The sequence below is a fragment of the Larimichthys crocea genome, chromosome VI, assembly GCF_000972845.2.
Source record: "Larimichthys crocea isolate SSNF chromosome VI, L_crocea_2.0, whole genome shotgun sequence".
Taxonomy (NCBI): Eukaryota; Metazoa; Chordata; class Actinopteri; family Sciaenidae; genus Larimichthys; species Larimichthys crocea.
The window spans coordinates 10,605,805-10,629,175 of NC_040016.1; the positions used below are offsets into that span (position 1 = coordinate 10,605,805).

The window sequence follows — 23,371 nt, forward strand, 5'->3', positions numbered from 1 at the left end:
TATTATTTTTTATTATTTAAAAAAACTGGAAAGCATGTTTGAGGCCCAAAAAAGTAGTTTGTTGCCATGCAATCGAGGTTTAACAACATATTAATTCGGAAGGAGAGAGAAAGGACCGTTGCTGCAGTAAACTATCCACTATATAGACCTCACACTAGACAATATACTTATGTTATTGCATAGTATATTACAATAAACAAACAAAATATAGAATAAAATAATATACAGGATCTTTCTCTCTTGACTATCTTGTATATTGACAATGGAACAGTTTTCATTAGGATGATGGTCAAAGCCAGACAGACAGTTGATTACAATTATTATTATTATGCAGAGATGTTCATCAATATCTGGTGCCTGCAAGGCGCACTATATACTATTCCTAGTTTATTTTTGCTTTCTCCTGTATTTTGTTGCCTTTTTTGTTTTTTGTGAAATATACATTAATGTTATTTTTTATGAATGCTGATTTGGTGGAAGCAACGAGCGCTGACAAAATCAAATTCAGTTGCTCTCTTATCTCTCACACATTCTTTCTTTTACTGTCCTAATTTTTTTCTTCTTTTTGTTAATTTTCCATTTGTCACTCACATCCATCATCTTTATTTCATGTTAAATTTCCTGTTCAAACATTGGCAATAAGACTTTGGCAATAAGAATGGGGCGGTGTGTAAATAACAAAGAACCAACCGTCAAGATCTGAATGATTAGTTTAGACAGTAAAGCCAAAGTGAATCAGAGTGAGATGCTTCCGATGTCCCCCCTCCTATCTCCAATTATCCAGCCCCTCCTTACATGCAAACACACACACGCACACACACACACACACACACACAAACTAAGGCACATCTATAGCTGTGACACACCTCCACCATTCCAGACACACAGTAGCCAATGAAATGAATTCCACTGGATTTGAGCAGTAACACCCAACTCACGTCACTGGATTCCCCCTCCTCTCCTCTGTGTGTGTGTGTGTGTGTGTGTGTGTGTCTGTGTCTGTGTGCAGTGTGTGTCTGTGTGTGTGTATGTCCTTGTGCATCTATGTTTCTGCATGCCTGACAGAATAAATCCAGCTTCTCCACCATTCCTCTCTCTCTTTCTCTCTGCCTCCATCACTCTCTTTCTCTCTCTCACACACACACACACACACACACATACAGGTGCTGCTCTTTTGCAACCCTCACTCTCACACACAAACATTTAAAACACACAAACTCAACACAGGATCTTAGTTGGTCCACTTTTCTGGTGCTGAGGAACTTGACATTTTGCCATCATGGAGGATTATCACAAACCTGACCAGCAGACAGTGCAGGCACTGAGGAACATCGCCAACCGCCTCCGGATCAACTCCATCAAGGCAACAACTGCAGCGGGCAGCGGGTGAGTTGCCTCCAATGACTCTCAGACATGAGCTCTGACACTGTGAATGCGATGCACAATGCAAAAATGTAAAATGTGTGCAAAACATAATGCAAACATAATAGTTCTTTGTAACATGCATGGATGAACACCAACAGTCCTTGGGCTACATACATGCATGTACAGATGCACACACTCAGACATGGATCCAATCGAAGGGCCAAAGGTACAGCATGTTCTTTCTCCAGCCTTTGTTCTCCTCCTTTGGTCCAGTGACAGATGAATTTGAACATCCACAATTGTATTTTGACAAGTTGTGCTCTGAATTCTTTATTATTTAAATCAATACGATTAATATATTTTACATTTCACAGTGTGCTTTATTCAGATTTTTAGAACTTTTAAGGTTCATAAATGGATTTATGGATTTCAGTGAATCCGCATATCCTTTAAAATTTTTGTGTTAAACTGCACAACCGTAAGACACTCCAATGACAGCTGACGTCAAAAGTGAATAATTAAATCTTTTCACATGATTGGGTTTCCATATTCTGGGGAATGACTGAATCTGTACAGTCTTTGTTGCATTTAGGTTATTTCAAAGTTATTTGCATTTTGTAGGATAAATATTATATTTGATTTCTGAGGTAAATCAAAAATGTATGCAAGTGCAAGTGCAGTGAATCTATGCCTCTATTGGGCATAGACTATTACCAAAGCCTGGTGGCTTGTATACACACAGACAGAGATAGACTTGAGTATTGTGTGGTTCCTACAGGAGCAGCATTTAGAAGTGATATTGATGAACTTGTATATCATGTCCTCTTATGGCTATGTTAAAGGTTGTTTTTGCATTGTCCTGAAAATCTGAAAGAAATGTCTGTACAGATAAGAAGAATAATTATTTTCTGTTTGTCTCTCTACCTGAACAATCAAGAGGGTGATCATAGACCCATTGTCTAACAGGCATGGAAGGGAACAAAGAGAAACACTGAAGCACCATCAACCTAATGGCTTGGTTAAGGCATTAAGAACTTTTGGATGTGTCATATTTGCACATTATTGGCCAAAATACTCTAATACCTTTATATGTGGGAAAGACCAATAACCAGGCATTAATATCAGGGCCTCACCAATAAAAAATAATCCACTGCTATGGAACCTGTAAGATAGAGTTCTTGGTGATTAAGTGTAAAGCTGGAATGGTTCTGTGTAATTATTGTTTATAAAAGCAAAACAATTTTTTATTCTAATGGTATGATTTAAAAATCAGTTCCCTATCTAGTGAGGGCCTTTGCATGCTGTATTCACACAGTGTAACTGAATGCATTTTCAACACTATTTTGGTTCTCTGTTTCGGTCTACACTGTGAATCTAAAAATCTATACAACCACCCACATATCCAACTTTTTATTCTACTCATAATGGTGATATTTAATCATTTTATATTTTTGTAATTTTACATATCTGTATGATTTTATAACATGATTACCTGTGCTGCATCTATAAACACAACTCTACAATAATAGTAGCTTCACTTTCCAGCTGGAATAATGTGCAAAGTAGTATTCATAGTAACCTGGATTTTATGCTCTTAATACCACATGATAATACTGAAGCAGTCTTGTGTCTTTGTGGTTACTGTACATCCCTGTGTGCATGTGCATGTACTCATGTCCCACATATGGGTAAAAGCACTGTCTCCTCCTGCCGTGCAGACATCCCACATCATGCTGCAGTGTGGCAGAAATCATGTCGGTGCTTTTCTTCCACACCATGAAGTACCGCTATGATGACCCAAGGAACTTTAACAATGACCGCTTCGTCCTGTCCAAGGTGAGAGTCAGTCAGTCCTACTGGTCTGGACAGGAGACCTTCTTGTCAGATATTTGGATGTGTCTAAATGTCGTGATTGTCTTTTCTTTCACAGGGTCATGCTGCTCCAGCCCTGTACTCCATGTGGGTTGAAGCAGGCTTCCTGAAGGAGAGTGAACTGCTCAGTTTGTGCCATGTTGACTCTACCCTGGAGGGCCACCAAACCCCTGTAAGCTTTATATTGTCCCACACATTAGGAATCATCTCGTGGAGCACACAAACAGTGTACCATCTGTTACTTTATTGTGTATTTGTTTGTTGTGTGTATTTCAGAAGCAGCAATTTGTGGATCTGGCCACTGGCTCCTTGGGACAGGGTCTTGGTGTGGCCTGTGGAATGGCTTACACTGGGAAGTACTTTGACAAGTCCAGGTAATGTTTCATACATGTGGACACACACACACAAGAAGAAAAACAAAACAAGTCTGACCATTTAAGCATTTTGCTTTTCTTGATTAGGTGCATTTGAGATCCTGATAGTGACTGCATTTAACATACAATGGCAATATTCACAACATTATGGTGTGTGATTTGAGGTTTTTCTTGTATCTTAGGTCTGCAGCATCATTTGAGTGCTTGGGATTTTCCAGATTCTGTGGGCGTGCACTGCAGTTACATGCTCTGCTCTCATGATTTTTCTGCTCTAATAATCACAGGCCCAGCAGTTATATCTCAGTTATTTTTTACCATCCATGCAGATTTAATCTCGGATTTAAATTCAGGCATTGTGCTTTCATCCATGAATTTGTTTTTTAGTCTATTGTTCTAATTTATCATCACAAATTGATTCAGTTTCCATCGCAATGATACCCCCACTCTTGAAAAAAAATATACTATATATATACTGTACATCTGGTTAATATTTTGTATTCTTTATTTATATTAACAATTTTTTTTTTAAGATGATAATCAGTCCTATTTCAGTGGCTCTGTGGGATTCTTATCGAAGACTTGTTTCAGAGGCAGGTGTGAAAATCAGCAGCCACGCCTTTAGGGGCCTCAGGAAGCTTTTATCATGTCACAGCTGGTTACCAACCCAACTGTCAGATAATGGAAAGAGAATCAATCTGACTGGAAAATTGTCAAAGAACATTTGCGTGAGATTTTTCCTCTTCTTGAAAGCACCACACCCCACCCTCATCTCACCCATGTTCTTCACCTCAGTTATCGTGTGTACTGCCTGATGGGGGATGGTGAGATGTCAGAGGGTGCTGTCTGGGAGGCCATGTCGTTCGCCTCCTACTACCAACTTGACAACCTGGTGGCCATCATGGACATCAACCGCTTGGGCCAAAGTGACTCTTCACCCCTGCAGCATCACGTTGAGAAATATCAGAAACGCTGTGAAGCTTTCGGGTAATTGTGCATAAAACTGACAATATTGTACTTGAGGCTAACATTGTCTGATGTTTAACTATTAGTGAATAGTGTCCTGGTGTGTGTTCATGCCATCTACCCATATGAAACATACACACTATACCAAGTGTGTTTTAATGTGCGGCCTTGATGTCTTTGTGTATAGCTGGCATGCCATCATTGTGGATGGACACAGTGTGGAGGAGCTTTGCAAGGCTCTGAGCCAGCCACGCCATCAACCCACTGCCATCATTGCCAAAACCATCAAGGGCAAAGGCATCCCAGGTAATTGTCTATCGCTGTCCACTCACAGTGGATACTATATTTAGAGGCAAACAGTAACAGTTTTCCAACCTAACACGTCCATAAAAAAGGTGTTCAAATCCAATTTCAGCCGCAGAGGATAAGTTAGGGTGGCATGCCAAACCTCTGCCCAAAGACATGGCCGAGATGGTTATGAAGGATCTGCAAAGCCGCATCATGAACAGCAGCAAGCACCTGTATCCTCCTGCTCCCACGGAGGACTCCCCACCTGTCAGCCTGAGGAATATCAGGATGCCGAGCGCACCCAACTACAAGGCTGGAGAAAAGGTTTGTCACCTGTGCAGACATGCTCAGCTTCTATTTACAAGCGTGTCCACACAACGTCCACTGAAACCACAGAGGAAAATTACTGAATTCTTTATGAATTAACAACCTTTGTTAATGAACTTTGTTAAAGATTGCCACAAGGAAGGCATATGGGATAGCGTTGGCCAAGTTAGGCCGCTACAATGAACGTGTTGTGGCCCTGGATGGAGACACCAACAACCTCACCTACTCAGAGATCTTCAAGAATGAGCATCCAAACCGCTTTGTGGAGTGCTACATCGCTCAGCAGAACATGGTATGATAGCTCTTCAATCTATAGAATTAAGTCTAAAAGTCTACATGCTCTTATTTTTAAAAGCTTATTAAAAAACAAACAAAACCCTCCCCCTATTTCTTTAATGTGGGGATTGTCTTGAGTAAATTGCTCTTTCTTCTGTCTGAACCTGCCTTATTTAATTATGCATGACTTGTCCATCCATAATGTAAGCATGGACAAAGACACGACCCATTTGCCTCCTTATGTCCAATGTGGCTGCTGCAGACAACACCACAGTGGCGGTATCCTTCCTTTGTCTCCGTCATTATTTAATCTGATCTTAGATTAATAATTTGGAGTAGTGAAGTGATCAGACATTAATTCCTTGCACTGTGATGGCAGCCGCAGCAGCCAACTCCCATGTAGGTCAAGTCATGTGTATGATGATAAGCAGTCGTGACAAGTGTATTCAGAAGTAAAATATTAATCAGTGCCGAGGGTGGAACCATCTGGCTGAACGCATGAGAAAAGTCAAAAGTTGAATGGCAGCATTTCTGTGGTTTTCAGAAACTGGGTGAAAAGTCACTGTATTTTAAATAAGTAAATTACTAAACTACAAAACTAACCACTTGATTTACTATAAATTTATTTTAATTATATACATTTTGTTTTAATGACATCCTTTTCTTAGTTTAATAACTGCTATTCGAAGTGCAGCCTTTAAAGAAGTAGTTTGTTTTCTCTGATTTGCACTTTCATGGATGCTTAGATGGTGTTTTTGACGAAGCAAGATAAAGAAGTTGTGGCATTAGGGAGAGAAGACAGAGGAAATTGTTTGTGAGAAGAGGTATGCCTTTGATTCCACCCATATGAGAAAATAAGTCCCAGGACTTAAGAGAAAACTCTTCTCACTGACTCTCTACTTACTGTGGTCTTTGGTTCAAAGAGGTTTTCAAAATACGGTTTGTACCACCGATACTTGACCCTCTGGGCGATCTTTTTGGGATCAGGTGTGTGTGACCTGTGTCTATAGGTTAGATCTTTCGGTACTAAGAAATTATAAATCTCTTTTCCAGGTCAGTGTTGCCATGGGATGTGCTGCACGTGAGAGGAATGTTGTGTTTGCCAGCACTCTTGCTTCCTTTTTCACCCGTGCCTATGACCAGCTCCGCATGGCAGCCATCTCAGAAAGCAACATCAACCTGTGTGGCTCCCACTGTGGCCTGTCCACCGGTTAGTAAACTGCTGCTAATGAGCCATGTATACCACAACCCCTATCACACACCTTCCTCCAACCACACCTTCACAGAATTCACCTATATTTCCCCACACTGAAGCCAGACACTTCACTTTCTCAGACCATTCACAGCAACCCTAATGGTGTATGTATATATATATAAATGTATAAAAGAATGATCTCCTTGTGTGTTCTGTGCAGTTGTTGCAATCCTCTCTCTCTTTCCCTCTAATCCTGTGTTTTCCCTATCCATTTCCTCCCTTTGGCCTTACAGTTTGTACTCAATCCTCCCCTTTTCTCCCTTCTTGTCTGCCCTGGAAGCTGTCAGCAGGGAACCCAGTGTCCCTCTGTTAGTGCAGGTACACTGCATGCAAAGTCTGGCTTTCTGTCCTTGGGTCTGCATGCATCAGCTCACCTGACCAGTCAATAACTTTTGAGGGTTTTCCGAATGTCGAAACATATGTAATCAACTATAAATGTACACATTACAGGAGAGGAAGGCCCCTCTGTCATGGGGCTAGAGGACATGGCTATGTTCAGGGCTCTTCCCACAGCGACCATTTTCTATCCCTGTGACGGTGTGTCTACAGAGAAGGCTGTGGAGCTGGCTGCAAGCACAAAGGTACCAAAACCCTAAATTCAGTCGTATTTGTGGAACATTTATTTATTAGCTAAAAAGTACATTTGTTGTCAAAATGCCCCAGTGGTGACTGTCATATTTATCTTTATGAAGGGTGTTTGCTACATCCGAACCAGCCGCCAAGACAATCCCATGATCTATAACAGCAATGAGGACTTCCATGTTGGACAGGCTAAGGTGAGACTGTTAAGACAGTGTGGGGGAAAATACGAAATGAGTACACTAGTCACTGTCATGACTGAAGGGTAATACCGTTCCCTTTGCCAGGTGGTGTACCAGAGCAAAGACGACCAGGTGACTGTGGTGGCAGCTGGAGTGGCTTTGCACGAGGCCCTGACTGCAGCTGAACATTTAAAGAAAGGTACAGTACACTGTGTTAGATCATAAGAAGGGTGGAATATAATATTTGTTTAAATAAATGGCTGTAAAATCCATCAGATCTTTTTAGACTTTTCACTTTGTCATTGTGTTTTATACTGATTAAAACCAGGATTTACAAGGACGTCCTGGCCTGAGAACCATTATATGAATTGCATGCATTAGTAGCAGTGATGTAATGAATGGTGTTATGTTATATAATGTATTTTTCAATCGGATTAACTGAATTTACAGAGAGGATCTCCGTCAGGGTCATCGACCCCTTCACAATCAAACCACTGGATGTTAAAACCATCATCGACCACACGCGTGCCACCAGGGGACGAATCCTGACCGTAGAAGACCACTACTACGAAGGTATCGCAATGACCACTACCAAACCTAGCGCCAACGAGCATCTCAGCATAATGTAGCTGCAGCTCTGTCATTGGTCCATATCCTCGAGTGTTTTGTGGTGGCATGTTTCTGTTGGTTCAGCAACAGAGATGCAATGTGGTGGCATTTGCTCATTGGCTGAGGGGGGGGATGACTGCTGGGTGCCCTCATTGCAGACAAGGTATTGGTATTGTGGTGCATTTTCTAAGTGCGAGAGCCAGAGAGGCAGAGTGCTGTCAGATTTCTTTAACCGAGCATGTGCCCATGGGGCCTTCTGTGACCTAGATAGCACAGACAGCCATGCCCTGTGTCTGTTAAGAGGAAACAGGATTGGTGATGGCATGGACTTGACCAGACAAAAGATATTTGGCAACTGCATTAAGTCTGATGTCAGGGTATCTTTTATTTTATATCTGGACTAAGACAAATAGTGGTATAGTGCATATTTAGGTTCACCGGTTTCGATTTAACCAGTTTAAAATGTTTTCTTGTCCTCTCTATTTACTGTATAGCTACACTTTGGTGGCTTATACACAGCCTTATTTTTTTAATACCCTTCCTATCCAAGTTGGCCATAAACTAAAGTGAAGTTTGTCAAGTGTTCCTTTATTGGTTGATAAAATGATCTTATATCTTAAGCTAATTTAACTAGTTTAGTGGTTCAAATGAGCTCAATCATAACAGCAGCAACAGCAACATCTACAGCAGTCTAATGCAATATTAAGACATTAATACAGCAGAAAGAATAATCAACAACATCACATATAATAAAAAAGCACTGACAGGAACTTTTTGCATAAAAAGTACTTTTGATTGTATTTAAGTACATTTTGTTCAGAATAAATACTTAAATATTTTCACTTAAGTTAGGTTTTTAATCATTTTAATTTTACAGTGTGGTACTTTTACTTTCACTTAAAGTAAATCTAAATACTTCCTCCACCAGTGGTGGGAACAAATCTTGCCCTGCTTCTTCAACTCGCTCATGTCATGAATTCTTGCTCCACAGGTGGCCTTGGGGAGGCAGTGTCCTCAGCTATGGTCAATGAGTCTGGCTTCAGTCTGCATCGTCTTGCTGTGTCCCACGTTCCTCGCAGTGGCAAACCTCACGAGCTGCTCAAGATCTATGGCATCGACCGTGACGCCATCACCCTGGCCATCCGCAAGATGCTCAGCAGCTCTACCAATGCCAAATAACTTTCTACCTGCCCCACCCACCCTATCTGCTCACACCCCCTACAGATGAAAACTAACAAGTCAAGTATGTTTTTGATTCACATGACACCCATCTCTTTAAATTCCTTCACCGTAAATGCCCCTAAGTGTAAACTGAAGTAGTGTGATTTTGTGCTGTACACTTTGAAGTAGAGTTTCACATTTTCCTTTCTTTCATGCATCCATCACATTTCATACAAGGACAGAGATACATAGATTAAAACACACATATCCTCATGTCTAAACTCACAGCTCAGTCATCAGATAATTGTGGCCATAACTGACTTTGTTGTTGTTGGATGCTCACCATACAAAACAATGCATTATTACATGTTCCGCATGAGTACTATGTGACGCTCTCATGTGTTTTTTTAAAAAAAAGTTTTTGATTAACATCATTCAACTAGAAATGTTTGATATGTTTGATTGGCTCAATAAACTGGGTGGGGCATTGTTTTCGAATAAGTGTTTATCATGACAACAGTGTCAGAAAGATGTTGTTTGTAGAAGGTAGTAGAGAGAAAAAAAAATCAAACAAATGTATGAAGGTCATAACAAGCAGTCACTCAAAACCACCAAATCATTGTCATCATCTTCAGACATTTTTGTGGTTTCAAAAGTTGTATAATTTCTCTTCAGCACTGTGATTTTGGTTATTGATTTAAAAAATTCACCATCAACCTACACACCTCAACGTTCATTTGTGCTAGCTGCACAACTGGACCGTACCAGCAGTGATAATGAGCAGTAATCAATAAGTGATCAGTAGCATCACCTTCATTTTTCTATAGGGTGGAGGGGCAGAAGGCCCTTCAGATGCTGGAGATCAGAGAATATTGTTGACTGTAACTAGAGTTACAACTGACTTGTGTACCCAAGAACAAACACTTTCTTTGTTACTTGAAATTTTGTATGTACCTTACTTTCATGTAATAAAGCCCTCTGCATTTGACTTTGAGTGTTTACAATAGTTCTTTTATAATTGTACTTGCGTGAACGTCGACTTTCCATTCAAGCAGTAAATAAGTGATACAAAACCATGATTACTGACAAAGATTCTTGCAGCAAATATCTGCATCACTTTGTTTCATTTTTTTTATTGTAATCTCTGTGATAGCTAATTACGTCTGAGCTGGTAATGGTTAACAAAAAACCTCGTCATGAAACTGGCACATTGTTTCGGTGGCGTCATTTGCTAACTTCCTGGAAGAATTGACCATATCTGTGTCTAAAGTTCATTTCATGAAAACTAACTCGTGCTGTAACACCGTGTGGATAACACACTGGATGTCACTGCCCGTAATTTCACCTGGATCGCCTCTTTCTCAGCTTCCTGTTCAAAAGAGACAAATCATTTTATTACATCATACAAATACCCTTACGTTAAAACTTTTAAAGACACTGAATTCCAACTGTGATAACACTACAAATGTTGTTATCTATCAGAATAATGCACAAAAGTTCAGTCAATTCTGTTGCCTACCTACCTTAGAGAACTGTATTTCCGTTTTGCTCCTCTAAGTGCAAACATAATGATTCCACATCCATAAGACATTGTGTAGACTGGAATAAAACACAACATGCGATCACATATATATTATTTTTCCAAGGTTTCCATGTGCTGTATATTGATGTGGCTTTACCGTGGTACGAGTTTAGGTTCAAGATGGCCACGAAAAGTGCAAAAACAAATCCCCAGTAAACATCTAAAGAGTTAAAGGGAGAGAGGAAATGTTAAAGAACAGGTTTGAATGTGGGTACTGATTTATAATCAAAATTTAATGTCATCGTTTTATCATATAGTATGTATTAATTGTAATTGTAGTCATGTGTACTCACTTTAATGAGTGATTGTTGATAATGAATATTCACATTATTCTAAAATGACTCTATAAATCATGCATACGCTGTTGCATATTAATGAACCAAACATTAAAAATCAACTTAACGTGTGTTTTAGACATTTAGTAAGTTTAATCATTTATCAATACATTTCTGGTACAAATCAGAACTAAGTCAGCAAATAAGTATATCTACCTTCTCTGCAATAGGGAGGGCCTTTACATTTCTTAGTATGGGCTGGCAGGTCTGACAGGAAAAAAATGCAAAATGAACATTGTTATTGTCACTGTAGTTCAGGAAACCATAAAGATTAGTGGAGCATTTAAAAAGAAAAAAAAAATCTAAACCGTGTCAGCTCTTAAACAAAGATCATCTTACCAGATAGTATGCCTATAATCTCAAACACTATGGTGAAGAACATGCCGAAAACTGATGGAATCATCGGTGCTAGAAAACAAACACAAATAGTCTCAAAGTACATGATGTAAGCTTGAAACACAATAGGCTATACCAAATAAAAACAGGTAGCTCTGTTGATAAGTTGGATCACTGGAAAAGTACATTATTCCAACAAAGTGTAAATTTAAAAAATAGAATGATACGTCGTGTCTACTTACAACAAAATGGCCTATAGAGTGCTGCTCCCCACCCAAGACCAAAGCAGATTGAATAAAAATGGTAATATTTGTCTGGAAAAAGAATATATTAGAATTAAGAAATATCTTCTAAATAAAAAATGTATTTTATTTTGTGCCACAACCCTCCACTTTAAAAATTGGACTATAATGTATGCCTACATACAGTGTTGGTAAAGTCCAATCCATTCCATGTTCCTGAAAAAGAAACACTCCCGTGATCTCTTGGTAGAGATCAGCATAAACAGGTTGATGCATAAACACAAAGCAGGTTGGTTGCTAGAGGTGCCCAGAGACAGTGGGAGACTCAAAGAAAGACAGGAAATAGACTGATAAAAACACATTAGAGAATGGATTGACATCAGGTGAAAGAAAAATAAGTGTACATACCATTGAAGTGGAGTTTCGGGTAAATTCTCTTGGCAAGTTCAGCAACACTAAAATCTAGAAGACAGCCTCGTCAACCAGATAAACCACTCTGTCAAGCTGTGGCCAGACTGAAGGGAAGTCCCAGATAAGGCTGTTTTGCTTTCACATTCATGTACTTTGACAGCCTGTCATTAGGTCTTTAAACTTATACAGTGTGTGGAGGCTCAAAGACAATGGGACAAGAGTTTGACAGTTAGATTGAAACAAAAAATCAACAATTTAATTTTACACAGACATTATTGATGCAAACAACGAATAAACACAGTTTTATTAGTTTTATAAGGCAAGTATGTATATTTAAAAAAGAAGTCATTAATTTGAGGAGTAAAAGTTAAAAGTGCTGCTTGTTTTGGTGGAAGTACATTTACATTTAAATTAGACTACAGCTTAATGACCGTACATAAATAAACTATCCTGATAACTGTTCTTCTGGTAATTGAAAAAAAAAAAAAACTAATATTAGTTGGTTCTAGTCTGTTTCCTGCATTATATATCGTTTTAATCGGAAAACAGTGTAGCAGGGAAGTGAATTACCCGGCTCTTAGAGATCTGGCTGGTTAGGGGTGTGGTGATAAGGAGGTTGCAAAAACAATACAAAGCAGAGAGGATGAAGAGACTGCACCTGGCCGAGGGAGTGACAGGTAAAAAAAAACAAACCCTGAGGCTTGGCAAAAACAGGGTTGGGAACAGGTCATGGACTAGAAACGGGCTCTGACTGTAGCGAGTCCTGAGCCCGTTTTTTAAATCTGTGCATATTGATTGGTGAATGCAGGTGTGTTAGTTATTAGGCAGGTGACAGACAGACATGACACAAAGCGGATAGAGAACACAGGGGAAATAAGAAGCAAAGCATTAATTTATTGAATTATGTCTTTAATAAATAGTATCTGTCTCCTGTGTATAATTGTAGTTTCATAATTCCGTCGCTAGAGTGCAGTGTTGACATCTTCAGTCAGTTCGCCGAACGCCGTCCAAGCCCGCGCAATGCACTCTGGTACTTGAAGTCAACGTGCCTTCTGAAGTACGCAGACGTTGCGATATTGACGTTACACTTAAAACTACATTTCCCTTCCCGGTTAGGCACATTTGAATGTCGTTCAGGAGCCAGGAGTAGCTTCTTTTTTTCCAATCGATGATCTCAACTCAAGTTTCCTCTGGCAGCCTGAGGAAGAAACTCCTGGAGAATGACAAAAGTGTCGTTTGGGGTGTCGAGCGGTGTCGAAGTGTGTGGTGGGAACAGGCAAAGGGAGATAAACGCCGTTTGAGTCCCGACAATGCGGTTCAAACAAAGACGGCAGTGATTTTTGTGGTCTTGGTGGTTTTTCTGCTCCTGCTGCTAAAAGCACAGGGCTGGGTCCCGTTACAGTTGTGAGTCGGCGGCTTTCACCAAAGATGTCTATGGACGAGCAGGAGTATGCCGACGCGGTACTGGTGACAGAAGCCGGGCCGCAGTGGCTCCAAGCCGAGGTCGAGCGTCTCACCCGGGAGCTCCGTGAAACGACCCACGAGAAGATCCAGGCGGCCGAGTACGGGCTGGCGGTGCTGGAGGAGAAACAGCAGCTCAAGCAGAGATTTGATGAGTTGGAAACGGAATACGAGACGGTCCGACATGAGCTGGATCAGCTGAAGGAGGTAACCCGAGGTCATAGCCACGCAGCCAGACACTTTAAAAAAAAATTATACCAGCGTGTCACATTAACCATTTTGGTACAGCACTGTGTTTTCCGACGGGTTTTGAACGTGTCAGTCTATAATCAGAACCACCATAAGTTCTGCGAGCTGTCAATCATGGGTCTGCTCCCTCTGAAGCTCAGCCATAACATAAAAGCACCATGCATATGTGATGTTGTGACCACATACTAAATGCTGTTTGACTGTTTTCTTCTTTATTGAAGGATAAAAGTTGATATGTTTGGCCACATGCCTGTACTTGATCTTGGTATGCAGAGGCCTTAAATCAGACATCAGCAGCTGCAGTAGTATATTTACATAAGTAATGTGGCCAACCTCAGCCAAAACTGGAATCCAGGGAACAATAATATCTCTCCCTTCAATTTTTTTGTCCTTACTAGCTACTATTTTGGATTCGTCAACATGTTCTGATCTTGATTCAGGAGGTTTTCATCCGTCATCATCTCCGAACACAGCTGCCTGACCTAGTCCAAATGTTATGACTGTAAGGCAAGCTGTCGTGAACAAAATCTCTCCCACCTGTGGAGTCATTTAATTCTCACTCAAGCCTCAAATGTGGTAGTCTGCAGCATCACCCATTACCACACGATGCCATCTCTTGACAGTGTTTTGGAGCCAGGAATTGTTAAATTGGTGGATGTAGAAGAGTCTGGACCACCGCATCGTGATTGTGAGAGGATAAAATGTACGATATCATACGTTTTTACCTCGTTATCTTCTTTAATAAACCAATTATTCCCACAGCCACACATGTGAGAAGTGACATTAGCTACTGAGATCCCTAACCTGTGGGAAATTTTGACTTCAGCAGAAGAAGTTGGGTTTTTCCCTTCAGCCCTTGGAGCGGTTTTATCAACCTTAAGAGGAACTGCATCCTAAGACACTTCCACATTGGCTTCAGCAGTCAGCATTTGTGGTCTCCTGTCATTATTGACTATATTGCTCACTCTTAATAACTTAGTGTATTAGGATATTTCATTGTGAGGTGTGTGTGTGTCAGAAGGCCACAGCTGCGTCATAATACGTACACATAACTGCACTGTCAGTCTTTGTCTTAGCTGTGTACATCATTACACATTACTACATTCATACAGATTGCAGGTTCACGCTTGTTTTATCATTTAAAGGTCCAGTGTAAGAATTGGGTGGCTCCATTTACAAAATAAATCTAATATTCCTAACCAATATTTTAAGTTGTTTGTGTACGATAACCTGAAATTAAGAATTGTTACGTTAGATTGATACTTTTATATCTACAAATGCTGCAGGTCCTTTTTCCACAGAGTCTGCCATGAAATGCCATGATGAATGAATTTTCCACAGGCTGAGGCCATGTAGTCGCTTGCTTTATTCAACAAGCAGTCTAAGCCTTAAATGTAATCAGGATACTATCATATCTGATATAAAGAAAAGCATTAAAGATGCTGCGATCAGAGAACGTCTGGCATTTTGCTTGAGAAATGATTTAATAATGATTAGTAATAATTAATAGTTGTAAGAAACTGTTATAAATTACACTTTAGTCAAAATGAGGAACTGACTTCCTGGATCTTTCAATGACTTCTCAGTTGTATGTTGATGCTGACGGTGTTTTCTGTCCTCATTACATTATTCACGGCGTAGATCGCAGTCCAGTCACTAAATGACTCATTGTTAGTTTGTCATTCTCTTGGTATCTCATGACTGTTGCTTCTCTCTTTAGCAGGGTTGAGGTTGATGGAGGAAAACTTATGATTCATCAGCACTCAACCTAATTTAGGGGCCTTTTATTTTCTGTTGCTGTTTTTATTATATTTCTCCTGACCTCCTTTTTTTAAAATTCCGATTTTATTTATTTATTTATTTATTGTCTACACAACTGAATGAATCAGCCTGTTCATCCTGTGATTCATGTGTTGTCATGACTCTGTTAGTACTGTTAACTTAAGCCTGTACACTTTGCTTGGTATCTGTACATTAAGTGCAGTCATGACCACAATTAGACCCTCCTCTCTGCTGTAGAAAGACCTACACCAGGCCCGAGAGTGTGTTTGTATCATCAGTTCCCCCCCAGCATCTTATGGAGTTTTGTTGTTGTTATCAGGGTCTAATAGGACAAATATGTCATTAACAAAAGCATCTGACCTTTTTTGTTGTACTTTATGTTTTTATGTATTCCAGTCATTCAGAAACTAAAATTCAGTCAGATTAAATGTCAATAAAGAACTTGCTAATGATCACAGTTAGGATTAGGTTGTGATTAGGTTTAGTAAGAATAACAATTGACTGACTTTTTGACTTTAAAGATTTAACACATAAAGTTTTAATTTGATAGATAAATATGATCAGATTGCGGTCGTTTCTGACTGCCCATCCATCAGCGTTTTTTTTCTCCCCCCCCTGAGCTGAAGTATCAGGCATTGCTCATTCCCAATCTGCATATCGTTTCAAACAACCTCTTTGGGAATGGTTGGGAATGAAGTAAGGAAGCAGACTTTAATCCAGATGATGCATGGCTTGGGACTAGTATGAAGACATTTGCAGATATTAAATAATTTTGCTCAGGTTTGGTTTTATTTTATCGGGTCTTGTTGATCATAGTCAAATGTGGAAAATAGCAGTCAAAACACAAATCAAATCAGTCTATGGCATATAGAAATAATATTACTGAAATAGATTAAATGAGGATATTTTTAACTTTTAACAGCAGTTTCATGTCAGATTTCCAAGATAGACTGACTGAACGACCGCTGAGCTCTGTTTTCGTTCCCTGAAGGTGAATTGGAAGACAGCAGCCTGCAGTTGTCTCCAGCTTGTGACACATTTCATACATTTCAGATATAATCAGTAAGCAAAAAATGCCTTTCCGTGCTCTATTAGCATTTGATGAAATACAACCCAACCCTAGCAGCAGGGTGACACAGCACTTGTGAGTGAATGGTCCTCTGTAACACAAGAGGAACAGCCAGTAATAAATGCAGCAAATAAAACCCCCCCTGGTATGTTTGGAATAAACACTGTTTGGATAAGAGACCACTTATCTTATCATCAGCGGTTATTCTGGTCGTACTTGCCATTCTCTCTGTGTATCTTAAAACAGGTTGTCTTTTTAATCCTTGATCAAAGCAGTTTGCCCTAATGTGTATTCTTCCTAATTGTCTCCAGGCCTTTGGGCAGGCTTACTCAACCCACAAGAAGGTGGCAGCAGATGGGGAAAGCAGGGAAGAGTCGCTGATCCTGGAGTCTGCCAGTAAGGAGGCTTTGTACCAGCAGAAGGTCCTAGAGTTGCAGAATGAGCTCCGACAGGCCAAAGCCTCCTTCACCAGCGTGCAAGCTGAAAACGAACGGCTGTCCTCGATCGCCCTGGAGATGAGAGAGGTGATCATTTTAATTAAACACACAAAGTTTATGTCACAGTTGGAAGCTTAGTTGGAGACCAGCACTGGTCGTAAGGGTGAGTTCTGAGAGAGTTTAAGTTGCTTGTGTTGGGGGAGGGTCAGTGAGCAGGACTGCAGAGAAACCAGCAGGGAAGATGATGTAATTGTTCGGTGTGGCTGACACAAAGGATGTCCTATGCCATGACTCCCTGTAGCACGGATTGGCATGTGGACCGCGTCTTCCTCGCGTCATTACATCCACCTGGCAAAGTCTCGCCCCCTGTGGTATGTGAAACATGCTGATGGTTGTAGGACGTGAATGATGTTCAGCTGGCACTGCCCGGGTGAATTTTTACTCAATCAATGATGCTGAACATTTATTGTGATTAGAGTAATTAGAGTTTATCCTCATGCAACCTGCCGTAACGGCCCTTCTCCTCCCGCGTTGCAGAACTCGGAGCTGGCGGAGCTGCAGCGCGGTCAGCTGCGCGACGACATCCGAGAGTATAAGGTGCGGGAGGCTCGTCTGCTGCAGGACTACAGCGAGCTGGAGGAGGAGAACATCTCTCTTCAGAAGCAAGTGTCTGTGCTGAGACAGAACCAGGTGAGACAGAGAAGAAGATGGTACCTGATACTCACTTTGTTGCAAGTCTTGAACTGGGTGGAAGTTTGCTGTAAGTTTAAAAAATCAAATGATACTTTCTTTCCTTTCTTAGCATTTACTCAAAATTTTACATTTAAGTTTTTGTTTAATAGTCACTGGATAATATTTTATGGTAATTTTGGACAGCAAAACTACAGTGAACTGAATACAATTATTGACACCCTTATTTATATTTTTGACCATCTGCTAAGGTGGAATTTGAAGGTCTAAAGCACGAGATCCGTCGTCTGGAGGAAGACTCCGAGTGCCTACACAGCCAGCTGGAGGAGGCCATGCGCCTGAGAGAAATCGCTGAGCGACAGCTGACGGAGGCCTTGGAAACCATTAAAACGGAGCGCGAGCAGAAGGCCACCCTGCGCAAGGAGCTCTCCCACTACATGACCATCGGCGGATCTGTGTACAACAGCTCTTTCAACATCTCCATCGACAACCTAAAACACGACGATCCCTCTAATGCCACGGAGCCCGACAATGACGATCTGATCAGAGGTTTCGAAAACGGCCTGGGCAAGACAGGAGACGCTCTCAAACCGGCTCCGAGCCTCGTGGACGACCTGCTGAGTGAGCTCAACATCTCTGAGATCCAGAAGCTTAAACAACAACTTGTGCAGGTAAAATCCATATGATGCTCTTTGACCATCCAGTACCATTACTTGCTGTATTGTGCATTGCCTGATCTCATGTTTTCAACATTTAAAATGAAACTGAATCTGTATCTGACACTTTGAAAGACATTTCTGCAACATAGTTGGTTAAGCTTCAAAACATGCCTCGCATATTTCTTTTCCCATTTTAACTTAATTTGAAGACCGAAACTATACAGTCTTAGAATTTTTGGATCACATGCTCTGAAGTTGGCCAGCTAACGATTTTGTTTTTATGTTAGGTGGAGCGGGAGAAAGTGGCCCTGATCAACTCTCTCCAGGAGAGCCAGAAGCAACTGGAACAAGCCTATGGGACTGTGTCAGAGCAAAAGGAGACGGTCAACAGGCTGACCGAGAACCTCAGCGCCATGAGGAAACTTCAGGCCAGTAAGGAGCGCCAGTCTGCCCTCGACAGTGAAAAAGACCGGGACAGCCACGACGACGGAGACTACTACGAGCTGGACATTAACGGACCTGAGATCCTGCAGTGTAAATACACCGTGGCCGTGTCCGAAGCCGGCGAGTTGAGGCAGGAGCTGAAGACTCTGAAGGCAAAGTACGAGGAGTGTCGAAGCCAGTACGAAGACGAGCGAGCGCGTCTGGAGAGCGACGTTCAGGAGTTGAGGTCAAGTTTGGCGTCCTTGGAGAAGATCAGCCAAGCAGATAAAGCAGAAGTGGCTCGTCTAGAGAAGGAGCTCCGTCTGGTCAGCGAGGCTGCAGGAGAATCACTTGGCAGCCTTAATGTGGCCCAGGATGAGCTCATAGCTTTCAGCGAAGAGCTTGCCAATCTCTACAACCACGTGTGTATGTGCAACAACGAGACCCCTAACCGCGTCATGCTCGACTACTACAAGGAAGGCAAGGCCATAGTGAGAAGGGGACAGGAAGGGAAGGAGCACCAGTCTTCCGTACTTATCACTAACGGGCTGATCTCTGAGACTGAACTTAAAAAGTCAAACTCTAGCAGCGCCGCAGTTTTCTCAGCTCCGGCACCAGAGCACCGGCCAGAACCAATGAACATCTATAACCTCGTAGCCATCATCAGGGACCAGATCCGCCATCTGCAGCAGGCAGTGGACCGCACCACGGAGCTGTCGCGTCAGAGACTTGCCAATCTGGAGCTGAGCACGGTGGCAGACAAGGACAAAGAGGCTTGCATGGGAGAGATCCTCAAACTGAAGTCCCTGCTTAGCACCAAAAGGGAACAGATCGCCACTCTCCGAGCTGTACTCAAGGCTAATAAACAGGTCAGACGGCCGCTCTGAGTGTGTCTGTACATATACGAGCTGCATGCCTGCTGTGTATGTTTCAGAGAGGAAGGATGTTCATTGTTTCTCAGACTGAAGTACAACAGAAGGAGGATCTGCTTCTGCTAAAAATAACCAGGGATGTTTATTTATGAAAAGTACAAGAAATCAATGATACTATACGATTTTTATTCCCTTCTTTCAGACGGCTGAGGTTGCTCTGGCCAACCTGAAGAGTAAGTACGACAGTGAGAAGACCATGGTGACCGACACAATGATGAAGCTCCGCAATGAACTCAAAGCTCTGAAAGAGGACGCTGCTACGTTCTCCTCTCTTCGAGCCATGTTCGCCACAAGGTATGATTATAGATAATCGCCGGTTTACATTTCATGAAATGAATCATGAACATGAAGTGAACCATCGTTTGGCCAGTCTGTCGGCCAGGTGGTCTTACCACGTATAATGGGCTTACACCACAATGCATCTATTCTACTGTTGGAAGAAATATGTATGCTGCTAATTTTGTCTATTTTCAACATGTTTTCTGAAAAATTCTAAACTTTTAGGGTTTATTCTGCACAACTGTTTTGTGTGTCTATCTTAATATGTGTGTGATAAAGACACAAAGCATTGTGGGAACAGTCTGATGTAATACTTGTGTGCGAGTCAGCTTTCAGAGACCTCGTCCTCCCATCTGGAAAATGCTGTCTGGGGAATGGAGAAAACATGTGACGGCAGCAGCACTTCAAAGCAAATTGCTCCACCTGCTGGGAATAATGTGTATCTTTCTTCCTTCCCCCCCTTCCCCCTCTGTTGTTGTTTTTGTTTTCTCCTCCTCTCTTTCTCTCAGGTGTGACGAGTACGTGACCCAGCTGGATGACATGCAGAGGCAGCTGGCTGCTGCTGAGGACGAGAAGAAGACCCTGAATTCTCTGTTGCGTATGGCCATCCAGCAGAAACTGGCCTTGACGCAGCGCCTGGAGGACTTGGAGTTTGACCACGAGCAGGCACGTCGCAATAGTGCCACAGCAGTGGGAGGCAAGGGCAAAACAAAGGGCAAGGGAGCCTCTTCCAACCATCATGTAAGTCCCAGGCTGTACTGCAGCACTAATTCTGAGTCACAAAGCATCAGCAGAGGCCCTGGGCCTTTCTGCAAGCTTTTATGTGACCTTTATAAGATTCTGTATCTATACTTTTGCAAGATTTGCATCTCTAAGACTTTTCATGCTCTCATTTTTTCTAACATCAAGTTCTCTGTTTTTGTAGCTGTTGTACATCTAACACATTATATGGCCTACAGATATTATCATTATTTAAGACTTTTGTGCAATTAACAGTACATGGCGGTGATTACAACATTAGACTGGTTGAGCAGGCTCTGCTGTAGTCATTTCCTAGCATCAAAGCAATTGTATTTTAAGTTGTTGTTTTTCATGGTAAAATTAATGTGTTGGCACACAGAAGCACGAAGCACAGGACTTGTGATATGCGCTGTGATATTTATAATCATTATTTGGCCACATATTGTAACCACATGAAACTGGAAACCAACTTTCTAATTTTAATTCAGCCGCCTCCAGACTGCAGCCATTTCAAATTTGCTTTTAGATCTATAAGCAGGTATAATTTGTCATGGAAAGTACCAGGTTTTCATTCATGTTTCACTGTTACTATAAATATTATCTACCTCCTTATTTCACTTGGAACATTTCTTAACGTAGACTGAATACCAAAGATAAAAACAAAAGGCAAAAAATGCATTTATACAGGTTTTACTTTGAAAATCCTGTTTTTCCTGTTACAAATAAGATAAAATTTTCCTGTATTTTCTATTTTTCTGTATCAAAATAATTAAATGTTTTACCTCACTCTTGTGTGCCAACATAACTTTAATATTAAACAGTTTGAAGGACATTTCCTTTAGATGCATGCATGCATGCCACGCCTCAGCCTTCTGCTTCCTGCAGGCATCTAACTTTCCTCACTGCTAACTTCATTAATGAACTTCATCTCACTAATGAAGTGGATCTTGAAATTAACCAATCCATGAGCAATCAATTTAACGAGATTTTCCTCTGTTTTATCTTTCCATTTGCAGTAATTCTGTCATGCCAAGTGTCCTTAAGGAGGTCCGACAGGGTGTGTGTGTGTGTGTGAGACAGTTGCCAGACAGCTGTGCTCCTGGTTCCTTCACTTTCAAATCATGGTCCAGATCATGTTATCGCTATAATACAGGAACATTACCAACAGTATGTGCCAGGGGCCTTGTTTTAGAGCGCCAAAACAAGTATGTAAAATTCTGTCGAACATTTTGACTGCAGAATGACTCATCGCATCGGCTGCCCACTGCAGTTCTTCAGTCTTCCGACAATATGCACCACTATTATTACTGAACCAGAGGAAAAATCAAGATGGGTTTTTGCTGATCACTCATTGCCTGCGTTAGCCTGACTGAGCACTTTTTGACTTACTTATCTGCTCTTAGGTGATTTCCCTTTTATTTCTAAAAAATCATGCTAATTGTCTCAAGTATTATACAGTGTTTTTATTGGATATGCATGTTTGTCTGACAGATTTTCAAGTGCTTCAACATGTTTTTATCCCTATTTATTTCATAGTAATGAAACCAGCCATTATGTGTATTTTCTTTTTGAACCAGAACTCACTGGCTGAAAACGAACAAGAGACAAATAAGCTTTCCTGCCTTAGTTGTTTTTCTTTTGGCCTTAGGTTTAGATGTGCCTTTCTGACAGTCCAGAGTAACAAGCTGCCAAGGTTATCAAGATTTTTCTTTTTTTCTTTTCACAATATGATTCTGCAAATGTGGAGCTTCAAATTCAGGGTCCTTACTAGATTTTGTATAATTGGGCTCCTCCTTTGTAGACACGGCAAAGCTGTTACAAACTCAAGTATGTTTATTATGACTAAAGAAGAGTATTAATGCAAACGCTTATTTAAAGATTTCTAAGTTAAGGTCAGATGTATGATAGTATTCATAAACTTTATTCATGAAGGAGAGTTTTTAATGTCATTGTTTAATACAGGTTTTTGTAAAGCTGAAATTAATTGTCTGCAAACAGCCTGCAGTGCCATTTTGTGTTTTGTTTATACAAGTGCAATTTGCAGATATGGCAAGGAAAAAAAACAACTAAATGTTTATTCTTTGTGGAAATATGTTACACATTGTTGCTCACATACTTGGTCCTAATTGATTTTTATATGTTTTTACTATAACTGCAATTGTATTTATTTGACGCTGTTCAGACTGCAGGATGTCATCATCTGTTTTTGTTTCAGAAGTGGAAACTTGAGTGGAGGTGGCTGGTCAGAGTATCGATTAGAATATCGACAAAACTGAACTTGTGGTAAAACACTAGCAAGGTTCATGACTGTGTGCTACTGTCTGTCTGCTAACGGTTATGACTGGTGAAGAAATAAATCTTAACTTTCACAACATGTTTGGGTGTTTTATTTATTTTTTTCATCATTCCAACATTTTTTTACAATAATTATTCTTTCACTGTTGAGAACTTTATATCTCTCAAAATGTTTGAGACTTGTCAGTCATGAGTTC

General features: G+C 40.8%; 2 protein-coding genes and 2 long non-coding RNA genes across 4 annotated transcripts; 2 read left to right on the plus strand and 2 right to left on the minus strand.

Moving 5' to 3' along the window:
- Window positions 1-1,036: 1,036 nt before the first annotated feature.
- On the plus strand, window positions 1,037-10,239 carry LOC104925123 (transketolase). The gene is made up of 14 exons (XM_010738674.3): window positions 1,037-1,386; window positions 3,084-3,201; window positions 3,296-3,409; window positions 3,514-3,611; window positions 4,404-4,595; window positions 4,762-4,880; window positions 4,990-5,186; window positions 5,317-5,481; window positions 6,519-6,675; window positions 7,171-7,301; window positions 7,413-7,496; window positions 7,587-7,680; window positions 7,932-8,054; window positions 9,082-10,239. Exons 1-14 carry the CDS (start codon window positions 1,280-1,282, stop codon window positions 9,267-9,269), a joined length of 1,887 nt encoding a protein of 628 aa, XP_010736976.1. The 5' UTR covers window positions 1,037-1,279; the 3' UTR covers window positions 9,270-10,239.
- Window positions 10,240-10,372: 133 nt separating this feature from the next.
- On the minus strand, window positions 10,373-10,995 carry LOC113745808 (uncharacterized). The gene is made up of 3 exons (XR_003462418.1): window positions 10,931-10,995; window positions 10,775-10,850; window positions 10,373-10,620 (listed from the first exon to the last, which is right to left on the minus strand). It is a non-coding gene; the product is annotated as an uncharacterized LOC113745808 (long non-coding RNA).
- A 270-nt stretch (window positions 10,996-11,265) lies between these two features.
- Window positions 11,266-12,249, minus strand: LOC113745907 (uncharacterized). The gene is made up of 5 exons (XR_003462476.1): window positions 12,155-12,249; window positions 11,931-11,962; window positions 11,747-11,818; window positions 11,508-11,576; window positions 11,266-11,375 (listed from the first exon to the last, which is right to left on the minus strand). It is a non-coding gene; the product is annotated as an uncharacterized LOC113745907 (long non-coding RNA).
- Window positions 12,250-13,072: 823 nt separating this feature from the next.
- LOC104925124 (protein bicaudal D homolog 2-like) lies at window positions 13,073-23,253 on the plus strand. The gene is made up of 8 exons (XM_010738675.3): window positions 13,073-13,825; window positions 17,030-17,242; window positions 17,693-17,845; window positions 18,097-18,516; window positions 18,792-19,796; window positions 20,002-20,153; window positions 20,648-20,879; window positions 21,896-23,253. The coding sequence occupies exons 1-8, from the start codon at window positions 13,586-13,588 to the stop codon at window positions 21,896-21,898; spliced, it is 2,418 nt and encodes an 805-aa protein (XP_010736977.2). The 5' UTR covers window positions 13,073-13,585; the 3' UTR covers window positions 21,899-23,253.
- Window positions 23,254-23,371: the final 118 nt, after the last annotated feature.

Coding starts and splice junctions, on each gene's coding strand:
- LOC104925123 (XM_010738674.3), top strand. CDS start 1,280: ATGGAGGATTATCACAAACCTGACCAGCAGACAGTGCAGGCACTGAGG. Junction 3,202..3,295: donor ACCGCTTCGTCCTGTCCAAG/GTGAGAGTCAGT, acceptor TTTCTTTCACAG/GGTCATGCTGCTCCAGCCCT. Junction 7,681..7,931: donor AGCTGAACATTTAAAGAAAG/GTACAGTACACT, acceptor CTGAATTTACAG/AGAGGATCTCCGTCAGGGTC.
- LOC104925124 (XM_010738675.3), top strand. CDS start 13,586: ATGTCTATGGACGAGCAGGAGTATGCCGACGCGGTACTGGTGACAGAA. Junction 17,846..18,096: donor CTGTGCTGAGACAGAACCAG/GTGAGACAGAGA, acceptor CCATCTGCTAAG/GTGGAATTTGAAGGTCTAAA. Junction 18,517..18,791: donor TTAAACAACAACTTGTGCAG/GTAAAATCCATA, acceptor TTTTTATGTTAG/GTGGAGCGGGAGAAAGTGGC.